At 41.1% G+C, this 24,745-nt stretch overlaps 1 protein-coding gene and 1 long non-coding RNA gene across 6 annotated transcripts in view; one reads left to right on the top strand and one right to left on the bottom strand.

Moving 5' to 3' along the window:
• piezo1 (piezo type mechanosensitive ion channel component 1 (Er blood group)) overlaps positions 1-24,745 on the top strand; it is an 85,318-nt gene that overhangs the window by 19,084 nt on the left and 41,489 nt on the right. For 4 of the 5 annotated variants that reach the window (XR_011691493.1, XM_071481605.1, XM_071481604.1 and 1 more), the window contains exons 3-16: positions 4,098-4,263; positions 5,046-5,187; positions 12,896-13,124; positions 14,095-14,308; positions 16,998-17,169; positions 18,185-18,289; positions 19,810-19,882; positions 20,703-20,806; positions 21,083-21,162; positions 21,404-21,584; positions 22,314-22,419; positions 23,103-23,284; positions 23,523-23,671; positions 24,018-24,176. Coding sequence is in view for 4 of the 5 variants with exons in the window: in XM_071481605.1 (XP_071337706.1) it covers positions 4,098-4,263; positions 5,046-5,187; positions 12,896-13,124; positions 14,095-14,308; positions 16,998-17,169; positions 18,185-18,289; positions 19,810-19,882; positions 20,703-20,806; positions 21,083-21,162; positions 21,404-21,584; positions 22,314-22,419; positions 23,103-23,284; positions 23,523-23,671; positions 24,018-24,176 (2,062 nt within the window). In the remaining variant the exon portion in view is untranslated. The remainder of the gene's footprint in view (positions 1-4,097; positions 4,264-5,045; positions 5,188-12,895; positions 13,125-14,094; positions 14,309-16,997; positions 17,170-18,184; positions 18,290-19,809; positions 19,883-20,702; positions 20,807-21,082; positions 21,163-21,403; positions 21,585-22,313; positions 22,420-23,102; positions 23,285-23,522; positions 23,672-24,017; positions 24,177-24,745) is intronic. The other variant, XM_071481603.1, reaches the window with a different exon arrangement.
• On the bottom strand, positions 14,185-16,991 carry LOC139623392 (uncharacterized). Its single transcript, XR_011691499.1, has 3 exons — positions 16,654-16,991; positions 14,540-16,613; positions 14,185-14,324 (listed from the first exon to the last, which is right to left on the bottom strand). It is a non-coding gene; the product is annotated as an uncharacterized lncRNA (long non-coding RNA).

The raw sequence follows: 24,745 nt of genomic DNA, 5'->3' as shown, positions 1-24,745 counted from the left end.
ATCAGTACTTTGTTAAGGTTGGATGTTACAATAATAAACGTGGTTAATATAGAACAATCATAGTGAGTGGGTTTGTAATGGGAAATGAACAACGGACCCCCGTCCACCCCACCCTCCTCCCTCCCTCCTCATTTCATTAACTGTCAGAGATGAAAGCAGCCGTTTGTTTCATGTGTTAGTAAGTCTAAATAAGGTTTGAGGTCAGGTGGACCGCAACACCTCAAGTGCTTCAAGGCTCAGTCATTTTCAATACAAGGTCACGGAGCAGCGGTGTGTCTGTGTCTGCTGAGGGAAGAAGGCTTTTGTTTGACCAGACCATGCTGTAGCTTTCTCAGGACTGTGTCAAATAAGCAACAGAATTCTCTATGTTAAATGTAATAAGAGATTCAATTAATGAATGAACAGTCAATAAAGAACAGAATCATCACATCATAGTTTTCCAACTCTCATGCCCTCCATCAGTGCTGCATGCCATGTCACGTCATGGAACTATTCTGTAACACAGAAGAATGAGAATGAGAACAACACTTACAGCCCAGTGGGTGCTCCAGCTGTTTTCATACCTATTCTCACCTTCACTGCAGAGAATGGGTTTACATAATTTGTTGGTTTCACTCTGCAAATACTTAAAGCATTTTGACTGGAAGGTCACTAGACAGAAGGAAAAACTCTCTCGCATATAGTATAAACATAAAAAAACCATTTCTTGCACCAAGATCAGCCTTAATATTTTGTTCCAGTAAGAAAATGGCTTTAGGAGAAGTGTATTTTGAACTGTTTGGTTTCAAAAGCGTCTTTAGTTTTGATGGTCATCTGTGCTTGCTATAGCCCAGCTCCATAAGGCTCTGCCTGCTACCCCGGCCCTGCAACGTTAGGACAACCAGTGATGTCACAGGGACTTTTTTCTACAGTCTGTGGTCACACAGTTGCTGCCTTAAGACAGTTATATGAGCAGTTTGCAAAGACAGAGACATGAGAATATTCAGCCTAGTGTGAACTGGTTCCCTTTACCTGTTTGCTTATACATGCACAGTATTTTAATACAACGCCCCAATGAAACTGTTCTCATCTACAAGTTTTTTTTTCTGCTGTCAGACAATTAAACAAATATGAAACAAGTCCCATTAAGATAACATGTTAACCTCGAAGCTTTCCAAGATTTCCAAGCTGCTGCTCTGCTGCTGCTCTGCTGCTACAAAAATCCTGATTTCATAACCGTGACAGCATCTGACAAAATCACCATCAACCATAAACATAAATTAAAGACAGAGACTCCTGTGATTTCAGCAGAAGCAACAGAATATGAGTCTCTCACACAGCGCACAGCCTCCGTGTGGGTAACACACTGCAGCTCTCAGCTCCAGCTCACTCTGTGGCTGACAAATGGAACTGTGATCAGTCAGCTCTTTATCAGTCAGTCAGTCAATCAGTCAGTCAGTCAGTCAGTTAGTCAGTTAGTCAGTCAGTCAGCAGTCAGTCAGTCAGTCAATGGCCCTGCTGTTGCAGTCCAGCCATTTTTAGAGACACATTCTTTATCTTTAATCTGCGTCTAAGGTGATTTTATCAGAGGCTGTTGCAGTTTTCAAAGCTGGAGGTTAACATGTCGTCTTAATGGACTTTTTCTATGTTGTCAGGGCGTCAGGGAATTCACACAACCAACTATTAAAGCTACTGTCCAGTTTAGTTACACAGTGAGTTCATCTCCTCTTTTAGTGGAAAGTGGCACACATACCCACACACACACATACCCACACACACACACACACACACACACACACAGAATGGCTGTAGCTATGTGTAAGAGTGATTTCCATCTAGGGAGGGCCGGGGCTGGAAATACAAACAGTGGCAGGGGAAGCTGCTGTGACTGTGACCCCACACACTCTGTCCTCAGCAGCATCAACTCTGAGTCAGCTGGTGCCCTCTGCGTTAACTCCCTTCACCTGAAGACACTGCTGTTTAGAGATGAAATGATCAGTTAAATCTTTGATGGGTCAATCAACAGAAAATTAATCAGCAGCTATTTTCTAAGCAAAAATACCAAACATGACCTAGTTTCAGCTTCTAAATTGTGAGGATTTGCATTTAACAATATAACCTTGGACTCTATTGGGACATTGTGATGGACATTTTCATTATTTACTGGCATTTCACTGGCCAAACAATTAATTTAAAAATTAGAAGATAATAGGCAAATTAATCAATACTGAAAAGTTGCAACCCTTGTGCAGTTATTAGATTTTGCTGTTTTGCTGTTCTTTGTTGTTATTTGCTGTTCTTCCTATGCTGTGTGTGTGTGTGTGTTACAGTTACAGTTACAGCCCGTCACAGGTTACACAGGTTTATTGTGTATCGCATTACTCATACACATCTCGCCCTAATAAATCTAACGCTGCACCCCCACACCACCGTGTATCATGTATATATGAGTGGATGTTACATTGAGTAAGAAAGAGCGCACCTGCCTGTTGAGTCATTATTGGGTGAATCTTTAATGAATAAAGCTGGAGGCGTGCAGCGCTGGTGACAGCAGTGAAACCAGACTTGACTACACATAACATGTTGAAATCGACATCACGTCATCTGGCTTCTTTCAGATGGCAGTATGTCTGTTGAGCACTCATCAGAGAAATTCCTCCCTGGGGCGACCTGATAGTCAAGTAGTTAGGGCGCGTACCACATGAGCTGATGCTCTTAGCAGGCGAGTCGCCGGTTCAACTCCCGACCGGCCTGACTCTTTCCTGTATGTCATTCCCCCTCTTTCTGCCCCTTTCCGTCACTCTCTACTGTGAGGCATAAACACCTGGAAAAAAAAAATTCCTCCCGAGAATTACTGGACAGACCTCCATGTGCAATGCATATTGCCACTGTCAGACCACAGTTTCCCTTAAGGACCTTATAAACTAAAATTTACACCAGATTTGCAGCCATCCACAGGTGACAAATATTTGGATTTAGTTAGGGCTAAAATAAATCAGTACTTTCAGAAATTAACTTTAATTGAATCATATCTTTATGATATGATCATATCAAGTTGCCTTTTCATTGTCTGAACTGCCTGGTGCTTAACTGGAGGACATTAATGAGAGCTTTGTGGAACTGCTGCTGTAAATGGTCTATCTAGTGCCTCTGCTTGGTCTTCTTGATTGTGGGTAGGTTTATATGATGGAGGAATGTATTTAGATCTTTGAGGTCTGGTTCATTATCTGATGTGTAGAATTAATGGTGTGCTGTTTGAAAAGTGAATTTTATGTCATCTGGTGGGCCTTTTGTTGAACTTTATTTGTAAGAAACATCCATGATTTATTCTTACTGCTTGTCTTTTAGTTGCTGAATTTGTTATGTCAGACATATATGATTTATGTGCTTGCACCTTTAAGATTACTGAGATTTTCTTTAGTGGGTGTTTTGCACTGTATTTGTATTTTCTAACTCTTTTCGTTCCTGATTGTTGTCATGTGCCATCTCTCTGTTCTTCTTGTGAGATAAAAATTATTTTTCCGTTGTGCTGTTTCTGCGTTTTCCCAGATTAATGCTGGTGTGTTAGTTGAGAGTCATTTCTGTCCATGAGGGACACCAACTCTCACTGCACAAACTGGTCAGAGTTTGAGCAGTGAGACATTGAAGCACCATCTAGGGGTAATTTATGGAACTGCTTGTTATGGAGACATGAGGAGATAGGAGCCTGATCGCTTATGACAATTGATCAATTCAGCAAACGAACCCACATTTGATGCCCCAGTGAGTGTTTGGGACCGCAGGACTGTGTGTGTGTGGGACTGAGTCGAACTAAACTACAGATTCAATAGGTTTTGAAAAACAATGTGTGTGATGATGATTTATCAACATGTCACAATGGTCCTTAAAGAAATTCTCACTTTGTGCATTTTACTCTGTGTTTGTGTGAAACTGAGTATTGTTTATTAAGTTGTCTTTTACTGTACATTGAACTCATGTTTCCAGGTTTGCTCTCCATCCTTTTCTCTCTTGTCCAGAGGTGATCCTAGACTCTGGGGCCCCAGGCAAAGAGGCCCTAAACATTTGCATGGTTTGCCTCTCCTGATGGTGGTCTCTGTCCTTGTCTCTTTGTCTTCCAGGTCACACAGGTCGCTTCATCAGAGCAGTATTCTGTACCAGTCTACTATTTGTACTGGCTCATATCTGCTTCCAGACAGTACTATATACGTATCATCCTCTCAGAAGTGCCATAGGAGACAACTGCTCACAATGGGACACCATAACCAGACATATAGGAGTGTCCAGGTATGTACCTGGTGATTTAGTGAGTGTTGCACCAGTTATCCATGCCACGGTCATTGATGGTTGTGGGAGTGACTGGGGAAAAAGGTGTTCATAAGAATATGAGAGTGTGTTAATCCAGATATTAATCAGTTCAGTTCAATTAATGGATAAGTACAGCTAGGTGTCATCTGTGTAACAGTGGAAATGTACCTGGTGCTTCCTGATGATAATGTCTAAAGGAGGCATATATATAGAGTGAAAAGTGTCAGTCCTAGCAAAGAACCTTGATGGAACAGGATCTAGAAGACAAGCTCAGAGAGATCTACAGGAGAGAAGCAGTCTGTAGAAAAGCCAGTTACAGTGGACTCTGAGCTGAACTGGACAGTACATCTGAGTCAGTTGTGGGGAGGAGATGGTGAATTTTTCCATTAAATAGATACAATTTTAAGTTGTACTTGTAAGTCCAAGATGAGAGCAGATCAACCTTATTTGCTATGAGACGCACACAGTATAAACATAGGCACAATGAAGGGTGCAGAATATTAACTAAACCGAAGAAATACAAATGTAATACAAAATACAAATGTGGGTTAGTGACAGTCACTACAGCACAACACAAGTATGAACAAAACATTTGGAAAAACAGGAATTAAACAGGAATTACTGAACTGAACCTCTTGGATAAGAAATGAAGTCCAGTTGCTCTCGACTCAACTTTTCCTGGAAAACTTCAAGTTGCATCTAGTGCAGGTGAAATGTTTGACCTCTTGACCTTTCCATGTATGCATGTGTGTATTTCACAGGCTTCCCTTGGAGGATCCTTGGAGTGTGTTACGCCTTCTGTGTCCTGATCTCGGCGTGTGTGTGGTTGCCCTGTTAACAGTTGTCCTCTGCAGCAGATTGGTCAGGAACAGAGAAATGGTGGCTGCTGCCAACATTACATCGGTGAGTCATTGTGTGTGTGTGTGTGTGTGTGTGTGTGTGTGTGTGTGTGTGTGTGTGTTATTTCATTAAAAAGTGGACACGGTGATTGATAAATGTTGTGGAGGTGCTGTTTGTATGAAGTTGCATAACTGGATAATCAGGTTCATCATCAGCCTCATTCACTGAAGTCAGGTCTTGCATTGACAGTATGGGTTTTGTTGCCATAGTAACTATTAAACAAGCCTAAGACCTGTGCAGGGCTAAATGATATTAACACTTTCTTTATTGTGTTGCCTTGTGATGAGCTGCAAGACAACTGCCTCATATTTTATTTGCCTTGTTTCAGATGAGTTGCCTTTAAACTGTGGCTGAGGAGTAGACACATCACTGTGATTACCTAACTGACATGCCTCGCATTATTTCTTCCTGACCAAGACTTCTTTTAATAAGCAGGTTCACTTTTTTTTAGCCAAACTTGCTGTTATGTTTTGGTGCCATTCAGATTCTTCTTGGATTTGTAAGTAAAGCTGATTTTTAAGAATAGGCTTTCCTACTCGAGTGTGTGGCTTTAACCAAAAATATGCCCCTGCAAGTTTCTTTTCGTTTTTTTTGCCTAGCAGCCTCTTAGGCCTTGTTAACAGCCAACAACCCTATCTCATAGAACTTCATATACTGCTACTCTGTTTTCCAAATTAATGAGTGGTGTCACTAATCACTGGCTGGATTTTGTTCAACATCTTAAATGAATGAAGGGTTATATTTATTGAGAGCAACTGAGTCACCAGGAGGTGACTGGCAGGATGGATTGATTTTTAACAAAAATAAGAAAAAAATAAAAAGTAACCCCTGAATTGACTCATTAGTCACTAGTCATTCTGCATTAAAGCGCGTGAAAATAACAGGATATTGTTGATACATTTTGGGTCCTCTGTGTGATTCAAGCAGCAGAGCTACTTCACATGACTTGGGATGTGCACATTTTGTATGAGGGCAAGAGGGAGAGAGAAAAAGAGAGACGGAGAGAGAGAGAGAGAGAGAGAGAGAGAGCTCAGCGTGTACAGGACTATTGGTGGCATCTGTTGCTAGTTAATGAGCTAAGGCTGTGGATATAAGATTTTTCTAAAATAAATAAGAGGCAACAAGGTGCAAGCAAGGCTAGAGGAGGTGGAGGAAGAGACATGCAAAAAGAACAATGTATTTGTAATTAATGTATTTGTTAATATATCAATGATATATTTAATATACAATTTGCAAACTAAAATGCTGGCCATAAGATGACAGTAAAAAGTCATTGGCACAATGTTGAAATGAAGTGGAGGAAAAGTGGAAAGTCTCAAAAAAATGAAAATATTCAAGTAGCTCTTGAGTTAATGTGGCTATGGTTAACTCTCACTTCTTTAAAATCAGCTCCATACTCTCCTGTCTCTCTGTCTGATCTGTGTGTGTGTGTGTGTGTGTGTTTCTACCTCTCTCTCTCTGATTTCACCTTCTCTCTTTCATTCTTCTCTGTCTCCAGGGCAACGGCCCAAACAAACAGTACAGAGATGTAGGGCAGGAGAGGAGGAAACAGTGGAATATGAGTAGAAGACATATTCCAGTACAAGTTTTTCCATGTTGATATGAGAAACAGTCAATGTGATGAACACATTTTGCGACTGTTTGTGGCCTGCCAGCAGCAGGGTCTGTAGTGACAGTGTTGGTCTGTCAGTCAGTCAGCGTGTCCAACACATCCAGAGCAATATACCTCAAAAGCTACTGGCTAGACTTCCATGGTATTTTCCATGGATGTTTATTATCTCCAGAGGATGAGCCGCGTGATTACCGTGACCCCTGACTTTTCACTGAGTGCAGTTGCCAGGTCAAATTTCCCCTTGACTGTAGTCCGTGACAAGGTATTGCAACAACAACTGATAAGGATTTTCATGAAACGTTCTGAAGATGAGTCTTCATTTTGGTAACATAATATTTTTCGGAATCAACTGAACAAAATATTTTGTGCTTATGACTCCTCTGTATTACAAAATAAGTGGCTGGGATCCAGGCTGAGGCTTGTGTGGTGAAGATGGCTTGTAGGCTGACAGGTTGGAACAGGGAAACGGCAGTGTGTAATGAGGTCCCATTGGTGGGAGCTGGACCAGAAAGCCACACCTATCTATGTTGGGAAGAATTTTATTACTCAAAATGAATATTTTGCCTAAATTTATTTATGTATTTCAGATGTTTCCAATCTTGTTTTCAAGAAAAGTAATTTAAGAAATAAATAGTTAGTTTAGTACTTTTATCTGGAATGAGGAAAAACCTTGTATGAGTTTGGCTAGACTGATGAAGCCACAGAAGAAAGGTGGTCTATCTGGTCCTGATATAAGGCTTTATCAGCTGGCTTCACAGCTGACAGGCTGACAGGTTGGAACAGGGCAGCACTGTGTACTGACATCCCATTGGTGGGAGCTGGACCAGAAAGCCGCACCTAGTAGAGACACACATACACACAGAGGAACGCACAAATACAGGGAATGAGGGGGAGACTTTACCTGTTGGGAAAGTCTTTTCCCAACAGGTAAAGCTTGAGGAACAGTTAAGTGGTCAGAATGTTCATTCTGTCCACCATTTTCAACACTGAAGCCTTTCGAGATGCTAGTGGAGCAATGAGACTCAATAATAGCTCTTACAGTTACGAGGCTGTGGGTCATAACCCCCCCATAGGCTGTAAAGTACATTCCACTCTTCCAGCTGGACTGCTCTGTTTAGGGGTGTGTTAGTGGTGATATCTGCTTGGCCGCTTCCTGGTTCTCCACTTCCACCTTCCTGCTGTCACACCTCAGAGACATGTGGAGCATGGGCTGCTGTCTGGGGAACTGATGCTGCCGAGTCATTGTCTTTTATTAGGTCGGAGTGCGTGGGCATGGCGCCTGGGGAATGTCTTGGTTTTCACTTCGCCATGTTAAGGCACTGAAGCGGACACGCTGCCTGGACGTGAGAGACGCACGTCTCTGTCGTCACGGCTGCGTCATGGAATCTAGGTGTTCAGCATCTCGCCTATTTTTCATGTGTGATGTGCAGCAAAAATAGACAGAGAAAAGACCTGTTGATGTCATTTTGACATCACACCAGCAATATTGCACAAAACTGACACCTTCCACCATAATCTCTATGTCTAGGCTGAATAGAACATACGCATAAAAAAATAAAGATATTTTTTGACCATTTTAGCAGCTGCATGTGGAGACAGTGCAGTTTAGAGGCATTTTCTGTGAGGAGAAGGACTTCCAGTGATGCAAGCAGCCGAGTAGCCGGCTTTGCTGGAACTCTGGCGCATCCTACTACTTTTTTTACCAGGGTAAAATTTCTTTGTATGCTGATGACATGTTATTATTTCTTACTAACCCAGAGGTTTCAATACGGGCAGTTTTGGATCTAATTAATTGCTTTGGTCAATTTTCAGCTTACAAAATACATTTTTCCAAGTCAGAAGTTCTTCCTTTGGGTGGTCTTCGTGATGTTCCTACCCCCTCATCTTGTCCATTTAGGTGGACATCGCAGGGCTTCATGTATTTAGGAATAGTAATAACCCCATCGCCTCACCAATTATATAGAGCTAATTTTACACCTTTGTTGAAGCGTACACGTGAGGATCTTGAAAGATGGATTTCCTTACTGATATCTATGTTGGGACGGATTTCATTACTCATAATTAATATATTATGTATTTCAAATGTTTCTTGTTTTCAAGAAAAGTAATTGAAGAAATAAATGGTTGGTTTAGTACTTTTATCTGGAATGGGAAAAAAACCTTGCATGAATTTGGCTATACTGATGAAGCCACAGGAGAAAGGTGGTCTGTCTGTTCCTGATATAAGGCTTTATCAGCTGGCTTCACAGCTACGGTACATTGTTGACTGGATCAAGAATGACAATGAATCTGTATGGCTTGACTTAGAATCTTCACAGGTTAATCTGTCCTTACGTGGTCTCTTGTTTACTCTTGAGCAAAAGAAGATCAAAGCATTCATTGGTGATAATATGATTATAAACACAACTATTAAAGCCTGGTAGGATATAAGAAGACTGGAAGGACGAGAGGGACAACTGTCTTTCCTCTCACAAATATGGATTTTTTTCCTGGTGCCACAGATAGGGGCTTTGAGTTTTGGGACAGTAAAGGGGTTGCTACTATTGGACATTTATATGAAAAGAAAATATTACTTTAATTTGATCAAATATGTAAAAAATATAATATACCACAAAATGAGTTCTTTAGGTATCTTCAGATACAGAGTTTTCTGAATAGCCGAGGTGGCGCTGGCCTCTGCCATCAGCCTTCTCCACTGGAGAATGTAGTTTCTGTTGGAAAGAAGAAAGGCATTCTGGACCTTGACTATAGAGCACTCTCTAAATGTGATAATGGAAAAGCCTGCACTCATGAGAATGGAACACTGACCTGAATACAGACACTGATGAAGCAACCTGGACACAAATATGGAGATTGGCAAATATCATCTCAGTCTGTAATAGGATGAAGGAAATTCAATTTAGACTACTTCACTGTCTGCAGATTACTCCCCAGCTTAGACATAGAATGGATCACAATAAATCTGAACTATGTATGACGTGTAATGCTGAGGTCGGGAATTTTAATCATTGTGTTTGGACATGCAAATATATTGATGAGTACTGGGAAAATATAGTGGATCGATTATTCTTGATATTAAACTGAGCAAGGAGCCTCTGTGTCTATTGTTTGTTCTGCCAGACACACAACTTAAAAATGCACATTCTAAAAGACTTCTATGTATCCTTACTTTTTGTGCAAGAAGAAATATACTGCTGAAATGGATAGACTGTAAACCTCCAACATTAGCTGGAAGGCATGAGATTATTTTTGATATAATACCTATGGAATATTTGACATACAGGTCTAAGTGTAAGATGAAGGTGTTCTATAAGATTTGGTCCCCGTTCTTAGAGTATATAGGTGCTAGACTGGCAGCCATTGTGTTGAAGGGCCTGGTGAATCACAGCTGGGAAACCACATGACGTACTAGTGCATGACTGATTCGCTAAAGGGTTTCCTGAATTACAATATATAAGTGCTTAAGGGTTAATGATGCTGTACTGTACAGGAATGCAAGACTTGGCTGCTTTTTTGTTGTTTATGTTAACAGTTCCTTTTTGTATTTGTTTGTACTGGTTTGTGTGTTAACTTGTGTAAGCGTGGATAATACTGTATTGTATAAAGGGAAGGGCCTGTTTTGTCTAATAAAAATATTGATTAAAAAAGTAGCAGCGACAGAGCAGACACGTAGCTGGTGTGAACACACGCGTGTTTTTCTACAGCAGATCAGCAACAGCGCCTCACAACGCACACACCACACATCCAGTGTGTCTCCAGCGTTAGTGTCATAGGTACGTGTGCTCGGGACCTCCAGGCAGGTGTTACCTGAGCTGTGGTTTTTTAGACTCATTATTTCCTCTCTTGCCCAGTCAGTTACGGGCTGTAGTGGACAGGACTGGGGTCCAGCTGGGAGTTCTTCCATTCCTAATGGTCTGGTTCTAACTCCAGTTCTGTGAATACATTTGTAGGTTTTTTGATTTATGTTGCTGAGTTCCAAAAGGAGGCAAGCAGGACATGGACTGGGGTTTTATGTAGGACCCTCTACCCCCTGACTGGGCGACTACGATGATCTCTCTCAGGGTGCCGAGGCAACGCCTTGAAGGGGGTTAACCAATAGCAAAGCCCTTTAGAGGGCAACGCACGTACTTATAGAACTGGGGTTACATCCAGTAACTACTATTTTTCTATAATGAACAAAATGTCTGAAAACCTTTATGTATAACAGGGATTATTGATTCTTAGGTGCACTGGGATTGTCTCTTCAGTACATCCAGCCATTAGCTCTTATCCTTTTGAGAGCCACGGGGGGCTGGAGCCCATCCTAGCTGATACTTGGTGAGAGGTGGGGTACACCCTGGAACCCTGGTTCAAAAGTCTGACTTATCCCGACTGTAGCAGTGAAGTCCCAGTTTGTAGGAGGAGGATGAGTTAGTGTGATATTCCTGTCTCTGTAATTAGTAACATTAGATCTTTGCCACCTGTTACTGCATATCATGAGTGGATGTTTTGCTGGTATTACTCTATACTGTGTGTTCACAGGGATATTAGACTGTATGTCTGTATATCTACAGTTTATGGCAATGGTACAATTAGGTGGAGGGGTTTCTATTTTTATATTTCATCTGTAATCCTCTGAACATGCAGTAAAAATGGTACAATCAGTCTGTGTTCAGTGTACCGTTACACGCCTGGGCAGCTGAAGACATATACAGTACTGCAATGTAAGCAAAGGACTGGCTGCAAACAAGCTGCAGATGGAGAAACGCTGATTGCAGCAGCAGAAGAAGAGGGTTCTGTAAAACTTTCCATACACTTAAACCTAGACACAATAAACATTTGCACATGAATACAAATGAATCATGCAGAGGTGCGAACAAAAATTCAGAATTTCATGACCACTCGATTGTTATAGTGAATCCAAAATGTTGCAAACATGCAGGACCAGGACACAGAGATCCTGCAATAAAGTCATAGTCTGACATTGAATCAATAACAAAACCCTGTCACTGCCTAACATCTGTCCAGCTGTTATCTGCAGGTAACCCAGGTAAACACAGGATCCTAGTATGTGCATAGCACACAGCTCTCACTATATTATATAAGCAATTTATCAAACATAATCTACAATTTAATAATCTACAATGTTGTACAACTTGTTGCACAACATTGTATAGAATAATCTAAGGGTGTCTGTTGTGCTTATACGTGGGAGTAAAAATGTGTGAGTCTGAGAACTTTTATCATTACTTTGCAGCGACCAAGCAGAAATCTAAATGAACTGGGCCCCAGTAGTTATGCTGTAGAAAGTGTGGATTACTACTGGTGCACCATGTCATATATTTTACATTTTTTTCTTGCATCCAATCTTTTTGAGAAGAGGTTGGGTGTTTAGTTTCAAAGAATCTGGCTGTATCCTCATCACATTCCTTTGTTCTAAACATTTATAAAAACTGACATGTTTAAAGAGCTGCATGTCTGCATGTAAAAAGAAAAACTTTAGGAAAACCGAGGAAAAATCACTTACTGGTCTTTTTATATTAAAGACTTTTTATATTAAATACTCTTACTCTATGCAAGAGATAGCTGCAGTGTTAATAACAGATGTGTGATTATCTATAAATAAAAGTCATCACTTGCTCTCAACATGCTTATTCTCCAGATAACAGACCACTGGCTTAGAGACCTTGATCAATATTCCTCAGTTCAGCTTTTGATTTTTTTTTTTGTTGACCTCCCATTAACCCTGAATCAAAGCTGCACAGTTAATCATGCTGGTGTTTGTACATTATGAAAACACATGTCTGTTTGGACCATTTAAGGCTGTAAATCAAAGTGTGCTTCTGTCCCTTTATTTCCCCCTGCAAGTTTGCTGTATTTGATCTTAGAAGCACTGATTTACAGTCATTCTGCTGGAAGATGTGCAAAGAACTCATTTTCATCTGTACATTATACTTATTTTTGTGCAAATTTATTTGGCATTGGAAATGGGGTAGTTAGTTAGTTACTGTTCAAAATATTTTGTAGTGCAATCACTTCACCAGCACTGTTGGAACTGAATGTGTGACTGTACTGTCATTTAGAAACTAGAACTTTCCTTTTGTCCCTTCCCCACCTTAGCTAGAAGATGATCCAACGGATAAAACCACAGATGATGAGGAGGATGATGAAGAGGATGAACAGCCATCAGGAGACGACGATGACGAAGAGAAGTCACTACCCGGTGACCCTGAAGAGGTTTCCACAGCAACCAGAGCCAAGCAGCTGGCTGAGCGACTGAAGGCCACAGCTCGGAAAGTTCTGCGGGACCTGGGGAGAATCTTAGCCATCAGCCTGCTGGCTTTAGCTGGTACGGTCTGAGTTACAACATCACCCTCTCTGCTTTCCACAGCATTTCCCAGCACGTGAAGAAGACGCGGGCAGAGTGTGAGCTCAGTCCAGACGGTGGCCCTTGGTTTACTCCATACTCAGTTTGAAATGTTTTGCTGATGCTGTGTCACATCTAATTAGTTTGAGTTCAGGCAAGTGACACTACCTGAACTGCTTTTTCTGTTCACACAATTTTAAGGCTTCAAACTGTCTCAGATGTAGTGGAGTAAATTTACTACTACACAAATGAATAACTTCTTCTCTTGAATTAATCATTTGTTTCCACAAATCTCCAGAACACAGTCTTAAATAATGTGATTGACATTCAAACATTTAAGGAATTAAAATAATTGTTTAAAGAGCAAAACCTAAAGTATTTGCATGCACAAGTTAATGCGAATGAATTTAAGAGCACAAACTTTCTTTTTTTCTCCATTACATTTGACTGCTCCACAACTATATCCACAACATTAATTCCATGAGTACAACAACACTCAACAAATCCTCCTTCCACACTCTCTTTTAAACAAAAGTGGCTTTGGTTCCATGCAGCCTGCTTTCCCGTACCCTATTGTCAGTGAAAATCAACACTTCCTGCACGATATAGCATGTAAATAAGACAGATGTTAGAGGACATATTTTCCCCATGCTTCCACTCTTTAGTCAAAGCTAAGCTAAACAGGCAACAAAACACAGTATGCCTGCACTGGATGCACAAATATGACATTGATATCCGTCCTTGCATTTGAGTTTGGCAAAGAGGCAACATACATGTTTCTCAAAATGTTGGACTGTTTCTGTAAATTTGCAAACACATGCATATGAAAGGAGACTTCTTTTGTTCTGTCAATGTCAGACAAACACAAAGTCCAAGCATTTCAAGTTCCAGTTGTTTAAAGAGTGTGTCTCTTGGATGTGTGTCTCTGACCTCTCCTCCTTTTGCCTCCTAGGCATCACACTGCCCTCTGCCTTCTCAGCCATCTACTTCCTGCTTTTCATCGGTGTGTGCACATGGTGGGCATACCACCTTCCCATCAGTCACCTGGGTTTCAATGCACTGTGTGTGATGGTGGGCTTCTTCACTGCTGGTCACATGGTTTGTCTGTACTTGTACCAGAGTCTTCTGGCCCAGGCCCTGTTCCCGCCACACAGTCTGTGGGCCAGGTAAGACTGTAGCACACTGTGCACAAAGCCATGAAATCTTTCAGTTCAAAAAATGTAATGTTTTACCCTGAGGACGCCTTCATTCTAATGTAAGAAGATCTGCTGGTAATATCCGCTGGATAAGGTTTAATTTATGCTGAATGTTCAATAATACATAAATACACAAAATCATATTCATCAAAAATCACCATAACTTTAAAATCTATGTCAGATACTGAGAGCTCCATTTACCTGAAAGCAGAGAAACCCGAGTCTAAACCCCTGGTGCATCATGGAAGACGGGCTGAACATATTATTAGAAAGAGGAATACAGATCAGCTGGTGCAGCTCGTCCCGTCCCCTTTAAACGGAGCGACAGGTGAACAGAACATTGGACACTAGAGTCAAAGCTCATGTTCTCTCTCTGGAAATCTACAATATCTATTAATAGTGTGTTTGCAATGTGTGGTACCTCTAGAAATGGACAGAAAATAAACAGTGTGTGAGTTTAGAGGCACAGAGGAGAAATCTGACCAGGAACGTGTGAGTTAGAACAGAGGAATGTGAGGTGAGTGTGATTTCTGGACTGGAATGTGTGGAATTACTGGCTGACTACAACTCCTCCCCCAGTTTCCCACTCACCCTGTGCTCTCATCAGCTGTAGATCATTGAGGCACTCATTGCCAGTCAAAACCTGGTCACAACAATTTTCACACCACTGGATATAGACCCCCTGACAGGTCTAGGTATTTAGAAGGCTATAGATATCTGTTGGGCGTCTGCGATGCATCTGAGAGCCTCTTGGATAAGTTCAGTGACTGAATTCAGATTAGCCTCTGGTCTGGGGCTCTCCTCAACAATGTCCTGAAACTGTCGGCAAGTTGAAAATCAGGGCTTGAAATCGTGGACTGTGAACTTAGCATAATAGCAAGCACCTGCAGAAAGAGGAGCGAGTGGTGCAGCATTCCACCGTGACATATGATCCCTCAGTCTGTGGCTCTCTCTCATCTGTCTTCACCAGAGTTCTTGGTGTCCAAGGACACACAGTGTATATATATATACAGTATATATCTATATAGACATATAGATATGTACTGTATATATACACATAGAATTTATATCTATATCTATATCTATATCTGTACCTATATAAAAACACATATATATGTGTGTGTATAAAAGTTACAGACTTCAGCCAAATGTTCTGGTACATTTCCTTTATCTTTTCCCCACATGTTCCATGAGGTGGCCAGAGTTTTGGCAAACAGGCTAATCGTCCTTTTACTTTCATTTCATCAGGTCAAGGAGTCTATAACTTCACATCCCGCTTTTTCCACAAGTTCAGATGGCGTATAAACTCTAAATTCCAGACAGCTATTTAAGTGGATTTGCGGTGTCTCAGTATAGTCTACAACTGCTCTGCCCCTCATGGAAATAAAAGTAAACTTATCAGATTCTGGATTCAACAACAACAATTCAACATGTGGAATCTTTGTTCATTGTTTGAAAAAAAGTCTCTAAATCTAGAGACAATGTGCAGAGTTAGCAACACTGCACACTGTAAACACCCCCTAACAGAAACTGTTTGCCCCAGAAACTCCAACTCAGTGACTAGGCACTTGTGACTAGTGACTGACTGGTGCTAGAGATATCATCACTCAGTCAGTCAGTTGGTCATTCCAGGTTATAGGGCTGGCCACGCTATTGCTGTCCAGCCAAAAACCATGAGCTGATATGTTGCCTGCACAAACTGTATATGAGCTTCACAGTGTCTCATGAGTATCAGCTCTTTATTCCAAATCCATTCATGGATGTGCTTCTCATGTATTGCTGCTAATTTGTCATGTTGAATGTTCAGATGTGTCACTATCTTGCTACAGTTTTGACTACAGGCCTTTTCAGACCTGGACTCGGACTCTGTGGTTTGTTATTACTGAAATAAAACTGTGACGTGTGTGAAGATAGTTGTCAGATGAACAATACATTCTGTGGTTCTGAGGTGAACAGAGGTCACATTTGAAGCAGTCCACCTGTCATCGGCTGCTTTTCCTTCCACGTGTTTCTGTGTGACCTAGATGAAAGAGGTGGAAGGCAACTGCAACACTTGATAGACCTTTAATACAGTTTCTGAAGTGTTGAAATAGATGTTTCTTCACATTTAGAATGTTTTAAAGTCTTAAAATCAGTTCACTGTGATTTATTGTGTTGTGTTGTTCAGATGTGTATTACAGTTAGAAGGGATATTAGAATATAATACTTTATAGTTAACATGAATGCATGTTTTTGGTGGTCCATATTTACATATATTCCAAATGCTGTTCTGACTCTTATATCCTTTTTTTTAACAGCGTAGTCTAATATCTAACATTAATAAGCTCCCTACTTAACTTTTGTTAAATATTTATCTGCCTTGATAAAATATGTACAATTCAACCTTGTTTAAAACTCCACTTGTCCGTTTTAATCCTTGATCTTCCATCACAGTTTTCCAACTATGGTTTCCTTTAAAAATGATAAGTTCCCATTATCATCATTAAAAGTACTACTGTTTTTTCAAAAAACCCGGCCCCGCATAGTATTCCATCTTAACATGTGGACAATATTAATAAGCATTTACCATTAATTTACTGCCTCCTGTTCTATTTATCCCCAACTCCTCTCTCTCTCTCTCTCTCTCTTTGTTAATGTCTTCACCTCTGTTCCTGTCTAGACTCTTTGGTCTGAAGGACATCATTATACCAGGAAACTGCTCCTCGCCCGATGACCTCAACCTCAATGCCAATCATGATTGGCCAGTTTATGTCAACCCAGGAATACTGTTCCTTCTCTACGTTACCATAGCAACTGTTCTCAAGACAGGATGTCATGGAGCACCTAACCAGGTATCTGCTACTTCTTCTTCATTAGCCTGAGTGAATGTGTAGCAGAGCGTGGATCAATAAAAAAAAATCTATTTAAAAAAAAACCATTATGGGCAGGATGATGTTGGGGAAGCCACTTTGAAAACATAGCTTTGCAAGTTACCAATGACCTCACTCTGGAAGAAGTTGAACTAGTAAGGCTATGCTAGGGGGAAATCTAGTTTAACTAAAGCTGAGTAGCTTTGAATGACTAGTTAGCTACTGCAAAATGTAGTTGAACTACCAGTTTAGTTACATGTAGTTAACTCCTCCCCAACGCTGGGTGTCGACATGCTACAAGCAGGCGTCTCCTCTGTGTTTGATGTTGTGCTTCCTGTTTGTTCAGAAACATACAGCCAGCATCGCTTCATCTTGTTCACTTGTTCTTTGAGCACAATTCCTGATTTAAAACAAAAAATTTGCACATTTTCAACTATTTCAGTCAAAAAGCTTGTGTATGGCTGCTTGTGTTTAGAAAACTTTTACATTTGAGGACATTGGTTTTATTTGGTGATAATGAAAAAGAGAAACATTTTCAGATTTCTAAAAGTAAGGTATTGAAAACACCACTGTTTTGGTCTTGGTACCGTAATGGCCCTCTTATAGAGGAAATTCAAACAAAACTTTGTTATTTCAAATTAATCCCTGTTTGAATTTCAGTATTTTCAACATTGAAGAGAACATAAGGTTCTTCACTGAAAATCTTCCTGGTAATAAATGTTTTACACCTTTTTACACCTCTGTTGTTGCTTTTTGGCTTACAGTGATACAGATCAGTGCAGGAGCTACATCTGGTGAGGTGCTAGAAAATGATAAGCTACAAATTACATTTATTGTCAGTAAGTGTTTGACAGTAAGCCTACGACTCTCCGCAGCTCAGTGATTAATGACAAATGTAGTTACAGTATAACATGAGGCACAAGAGGATTTCAAATGGAACAGAAAAAGCTGTCAGTCTGGACGAGTGCTTGTTCTCAGGTGTCGCATTTGTGTTCAGCAGGTTGAGGAGCAGCAGCAGGAGAAAAAGGAGGAGTTACAGGAGGAGATGATGGAGTTAAGGTCATGGCATCAACAGAAGGATAACTATGAAGATGACACGCAGGTAAACACTCACATCTCTGTGTCAGCTGCTCATTAGGCTCAGTCTGTACGGACATTCATGGTCCAGTGCTCAAGGCTGATACTTCAATATTAAAATATCAATTCCTTCCTGTTCTTCTGGGGGTTTATTCTGTCATCATACTTGAAATCCCTTTCAAGCTTCTACTTTAGTTCAATAAAGATTAAATATCATTTTTTCTGCTGCATTATTCAGCTCTGCTCTTTCATTTAGTGTTTTATGAATAGAACAGTTTCTCTGATCTCCTTTTCCAGCTGCTTTTTGCCACAGTAAGCAAGTCACCTGGCAAAATGTGGTTCAGCTGTATCATAGTATCAACGTAGTATCATGTATAAACACAAAAGAGTTTCAGGATAACTACATGAGAGTTTTAAGATTCTTTTCCTTATCTATAAGGATGGACATGTTGCGGAGTCATTGGGGGTGGGGCTGGTGAGGGTCACATGCTGCCCTGCCGGCAGTGTCAGGGGGTGGGATCAAGATCAGCTCTTCATCCCTTACTCCAACCAAGGTCACAAGAAACCTTAGTGTCATGTTTGATGACCAGTTATTCTCCTCTGTTCATGCTCCATCCGTCTCTCGGTCGTACCACCCAGCTCTTGGTCCAGGCCATGGTTACCTCTGGGCCTCCCTTCATACACAGTGAGACCCTTGCAGATTGTCCAGAATGCAGCAGCCTGTCTGGTCTTCACCTGGTCGGTGACTTTGTGCGTGGCATGATTGCTGATGTGAGACAGGCTGTTTTTTTTTTTGTATTTCTGCTGATCATCAAGGAGTTTCACACACAACGGTCACAAACAAAAAACATCCAGTGAGCAGGAGCTCGGTGGAGGTAACACCTTGTTGATGAGAGAGGTCAGAGGTCAATGGAGAATGGACAGACTGGTTGGAGCTGACAGAAAGGCCAAGCTTTACAACCACTCACACACAACTGTGGTGAGCAGAAAAACCTCTCAATGAACAACATGTTGAACCTTGAGGTGGATAGATTTCAACAGAGACCACGTCAGGTTCCACTTCCTGTCAGACAGAAATAGAATCCTGAGGCTGCAGTGGACACAGGATTACCTAGACTGGACCGATGAAAACTGGAGAAATGTAGTCTGATCGACTGATCTCGACTTCTGCTTTAAAATCAAAAGTTGTCTCAAACTGGTTTCATCAACATGACAGTGAGCTCAATGACCTTCAGTGGCCTCCACAGTCACCAGATCAGGGATGTGGTGCAACATGTGATACAGTCATGTCGATATGGAGCAGAGTCTCAAAGGAAAATAGGAAAATTTCCAACATCTTGTGGAATCTATGACAGAAAGAAATGAGGCTGCTCTGAGAGCAAAGGGAGGAACTACCCAGTATTGGTATGGTGTTCCTAATGAGGTCCTCGGTGGGTGTAGTTTTAAAGTATTTACATTTCAAGCATCATTCCGTTTGCTCTTATTGACGAAATGGAAACGACAAAGTTGCAGCTGGCCGATGTTATGTGTGCTCTTTTGTTTTAGCTCATGCTCCTGTCTGCGGGAACGGAAAGCAGCAGAGGAGAAACTGTGGCTGAAGAGTGTCAGCCAGATCCAGGTGTCAAATTCTCACTTTTTCTTGCAAATCATTCATGTGACTGAAATAATAAGAATAACTAACAATTCAGAAGAAGTCATTTGTGGCACAGAAGGTCAGAATGACAAAGGTTACTCAAGATCACATCTTAATTATCACTAATGTCTGTTAATGTTTCATTGTTGGCAGGTCTCCTGATACTCTTACACTGTTACATAAGGTTTATGTATGAAGAGAGAAACTTTTTGTAGATTCAATGAGATGGATATTGTAAGAGATGACTCCAGAAAAATAATAAAATTAGCAATTGCAGATTAGATGAGTGGTTACAGTATTGACAGGTGTCGATTACCTCATTTTCATGGTTTTGCATTTAATTTGATGATGCTGTTTTAGTTATTAGCTGAGATCTGAGTACACAGTGACATCACAAAAGAAGAAGTCAGACAGGTCAAGAAACACAAGCTGTCGTAGTGTCAGAGTCAACACTCCAGGTCAGACATTTATTTAGAGGAGAAAATAAACAGGTAGTTTAGCACAGTTTTCCACATAAAGTGGTTTAGATGATCAGGATAAACTTTTGGCATGTTTACAACTTGTCTGATAGTCTGATTTGCTGTGATGTCATGTTCCCAAATCTCAGCTTTATTAACTAATCCTAACACTAACTGTCAAAATAAGAGCCAAGCTGTAAACAGGAATCATCCGTTCAAAATAATTTCAACAGACAAAATAAGATTATGATGCAGACAACATCATATCTCTTGTTCACCACCCTCTGCTGGTTGGTTATTAATCTATGTCATGTTGTGTACACTGTGGTGACTGTGATTTTTGGCAGGTGTTAGCGGTGCCTCCGGTGGCCAGCAGAGTGAAAGCCCGTTCTTCCTGTTGGGAAAGGTGGTCATGCAGCAGAGCTATGTCTGCGCTCTCATAGCCATGATGGTAACAATTGGAATAAATCATGATTTTACACAATTATAAAATAACAAAAGATCAATACAGAATACTTTGCTATATCAGCCTATTCCATCTACTTAGTTAAGGCAGCTGAGCTTAAATCAGTGGGTTGTGATCACACACTGGCTTTTGGCAGTTTAGTTTCTTCAGGCTGTAAGTTACTGTGTTGCTATAGTAACAGCAAACTAAAGCAGCATCACAATAAGAGTCCCACAAACTGGAACAGTTCCTGTTCTTATGTGCTGTTTCCATGTTGTTCAGGTGTGGAGCATCACATACCACAGCTGGCTGACCTTTGTGTTGCTGCTGTGGGCGTGTCTCATCTGGATCCTACGTGCCAGGTGCAGTTAACACCTGTAGCTGTGACGGAGCACATCAAGAGTCTGATGAGCTGATTATCTTTAAATCTGACTGTTTTTTTTACGTGCTGTTGCTCTGTGAATGTCTTAATTCTTTCCTACAAATGTTGTCTGTGTTTTTTGGTCTTACAAACTAAACAAATACAGGTCTTAAATTTTGAAAGTGATTTTAACACACTGGCACTGATGTGTTGTGTATTCAGTTCGATGTCTCTTTTTGCAGACGACATGCAGCCACACTGTGCTCTCCTTTCATCCTGCTCTACGGCCTGGCTTTGTGCTGTCTGCAGTATGTCTGGGCCATGGAACTTCAGCCTGAACTGCCCACCACTGTGGGAACCATGAGCCTCAGACAACTGGGACTGGACAGAGCTCAGTATCCCTGTCTAAGACTGGGAGCCATGGTAAGAAAAGAGCATATTTTATGATGACAATATTAAACTTGGGGCCTTTTATGACATTCTGTATTTTATTTATCATCAAATATAACCCTTCATCACTGACTCCTGGCTTTGGAAAGGGGCTGTTGGAGGCTGGAGTGTGTCCATAAGGTTGAGTGATACAAACCAGATCTAGTCGGGCTCATCTCTCCACACAGCACTGTGAGGCATTAGCTTGGAACTGCATCAGTCCTACAGCACCAGCACTGGAGCCAAGGTCCTGAATAAGAGGAAAAAGAAGCTAATGTTTAAAATTAGAATTAATAGTTTCTTACATATATCTTTCATATGTATTCATTTATTCATTAGTTATTTTCACAAGTTCATAAGTTCAGCAGCAGAAAGCTCCTCTATTCTTTTCCATACAAGCACAAAACATGTCAGGTTTTATATTAATTATTTAGATAAAGAGCTGTGACTGGGCTCCTTTAGATCAGAAGTAGATATCCTGAAAAAGAACCAATCCAAAGTTTAATTCTCCTATTGGTAATTTGCTGTAGGTTTAATAAACATACCCTGAAGAGTAAATGACGGATCATTTTCTGGTTAGAAGCAGTTTCCTCAGCTTTTTAAAAACCCAGTGAACTGAACTAGTGTTTGCAATGTTTTTTTATGTGGATTTTTCCACCTCTGTCTTTTTATTACCCCTCTCTCTCTCTCTCTCTCTCTCTCTCTCTCCCTCTCTCCCTCCAGCTTCTGTTCACTTTAACTTTCTGGCTGTTGGTCCGTCAGTCAGTGAAGGAGAACTTCAGCAGGAAGAGGAAAATGGCCACACCACTACAGGAAGTCACTACAGGAGGTCAGACATCTTTCACACACACACATGCAACGTTGATGCTAACCAGCTAGCCCTGGCCCGTCTCATCACTTTCTGATAGTGACCCACTGTAGCCTCCAGTGTGCCCTGAAGGCCCTGAGGCCATATCATAACCTCTTGTCTTACTCTTGTTAAGCACCACCACCCACTCCCAGCAAGAAACCACAGTGGCAGAGAAAACCTACGAATCACCCTTTAAAAGTTTTGCATTTGCTTTGGATAATTCACAGTTTTCTTAGAACAATCTTCTTCTATCAAAGAAATATTCTGGAAGCTATTGATGGTGTTTTCTCTGTGTTACTCAAACACTGTGCTGTAGAATTTTGTAAACAGAAAGAAGTAAAATGGGTGTAAGTTAATTCGGCGTGAACTCTTTCAGCAGGTCACTGTTTACTTTGGTTTGAACGTCTGCCTCCTCAGACCACGTCCTGTCATTAGTTCTTTGCTATTGTCTAAGACACTGAACATCCTCCCAGATGTTGTTCTCAGGTTCACTGTCAGGTTGGCAGCTTTGTGCACAAGTAATAGATGAAATCTATGTTATACATGTTTCACAGTCCTTCTTGCTGTGTACAGTATATACCTGATAACTTCCTGATGACTTTTCTCTCTGCAATCAAACACCTCTTCCACTCCTCCCTCTCTAAACCTATTATCCTTGACAGGGGAGGGGGCTGGTAATGAGTCAGTACTGAAGGTTCTGGGAGGCATGGTGATGAGCTGTTACGCCAAATACTGGATCTATGTGTGTGGAGGGATGTTCATCATGGTCTCCTTTGCCGGAAAACTTGTCGGATACAAGATTGTCTACATGCTGCTGTTCCTGCTCTGCCTCTGTCTCTATCAGGTAGGAACATGCCCACAGGTCACTGTGTTCTTCTCATTAAGATAAGCCATCAGATGTAATTCTGACCGCAGGACAAGGTTTTAAGTGGAACAGTGTTTCTACGTGGTGCTTGCTTTGTGACCAAAATGTTGTGACAGTTTAGTTTTAAATGCTCAGGCACCTCCTCAACTGTTGTAGCTATTTGCAGATATATATTTCAAAAATCTCTTGTAATGATTAACTTGCTCATATTTCCCAGGTGTACTATTCTCTATGGAGGCGTCTGTTGAAGCTGTTTTGGTGGCTTGTTGTGGCCTACACCATGCTGGTGCTCATCGCCATCTACACTTACCAGTTTGAAGACTTCCCTCGCTACTGGAGAAACTTCACCGGTTTCACAGAAGAACAGTAAGAACAGTGTCTTTTTAACCAAAGCTTGAGATCGTCGGGTATCTTCCTCCACCTAGCTGATACTTTCCTGTCTGTTTTCCTCTGTCTTTCAGTTGTAGGATGGGTCTGTTATCTTTTAAGTAGTATTTGCAGCTTGTGATTTCTATACTGAATTAAAATTTTTATTATAATTTAAACATTACCTGTGGCTAAATTTTTTTTAGTATTTTTTTACTGCTCACAGTCTACACAACCCAAAACCTGCATAAATAAACTGCTGGGTCTTTATTAATCCTCTCTCTAGGAATACAAAAGGTATAAGTTTAAATATGAGATAATGAAGGTGTACCCCTGTCGTCCTCAGGCTGGCAGCCATCGGTCTGGAGACGTTTGCTCTGTCTGAGCTCTTCACCAGTATTCTGATCCCTGGCTTCTTCCTGCTGGCCTGTATTCTGCAGCTGCACTACTTCCACAAACCCTTCATGAGAATCACTAACCTGGAACACGTTACACCTATACACAAGTAATACAACGTACACACTGCATACTACAACCTACTACTCATGTCACATCAAAAAAAATTCCTATTGCCAGAGGGCTGTGTTTACGTCACAGTGAGTGGGAAATGTGAGCGTCTTCACTGTGTCTTCGGTCATATGACAGATTTCTGAGTGAAACTGAATATCTCGGGGAGCAGAGGGTTTATTTCTGAGAGGGATTTAAATCACATCTGCAGAGAGATCTGTAACACTGCTGAACATTTACACTGTTAGATCAAGAGGAGCAGAAAGGAGCAGTGAATAAATCACAGCCACATTCTGTGGAAACGGAAACAGCGTTGTTCACAACTTCTCCTTTGATAACACTCTGCTACCCACTACAACCCACACGTTAATGTTTAAGTCCAGTTTTACATGCAGGGTTAGCAAGTCACATTAATGTAAATGAGTTCAGGATGAGCCATCACGGGCGCCTTGGTGGCTCACCTGGTAGAACGCCTCACATTAAGGCTCAGTCCTGATCACAGTGACCTGGGGTTCGAGTCAGACCTGTGGCCCATGGCCCTTTGCTGCATGTCATCCCCTCGCTCTC

This window comes from Trachinotus anak, unplaced genomic scaffold (genome assembly GCF_046630095.1).
Source record: "Trachinotus anak isolate AG129_WGS33_773 ecotype Australia unplaced genomic scaffold, CSIRO_AGI_Tana_v1 ptg000007l, whole genome shotgun sequence".
Lineage (NCBI taxonomy): Eukaryota > Metazoa > Chordata > Actinopteri > Carangiformes > Carangidae > Trachinotus > Trachinotus anak.
Note: the sequence above shows the minus strand (reverse complement) of the source record. Positions and strands in the feature narration are given on the sequence as shown.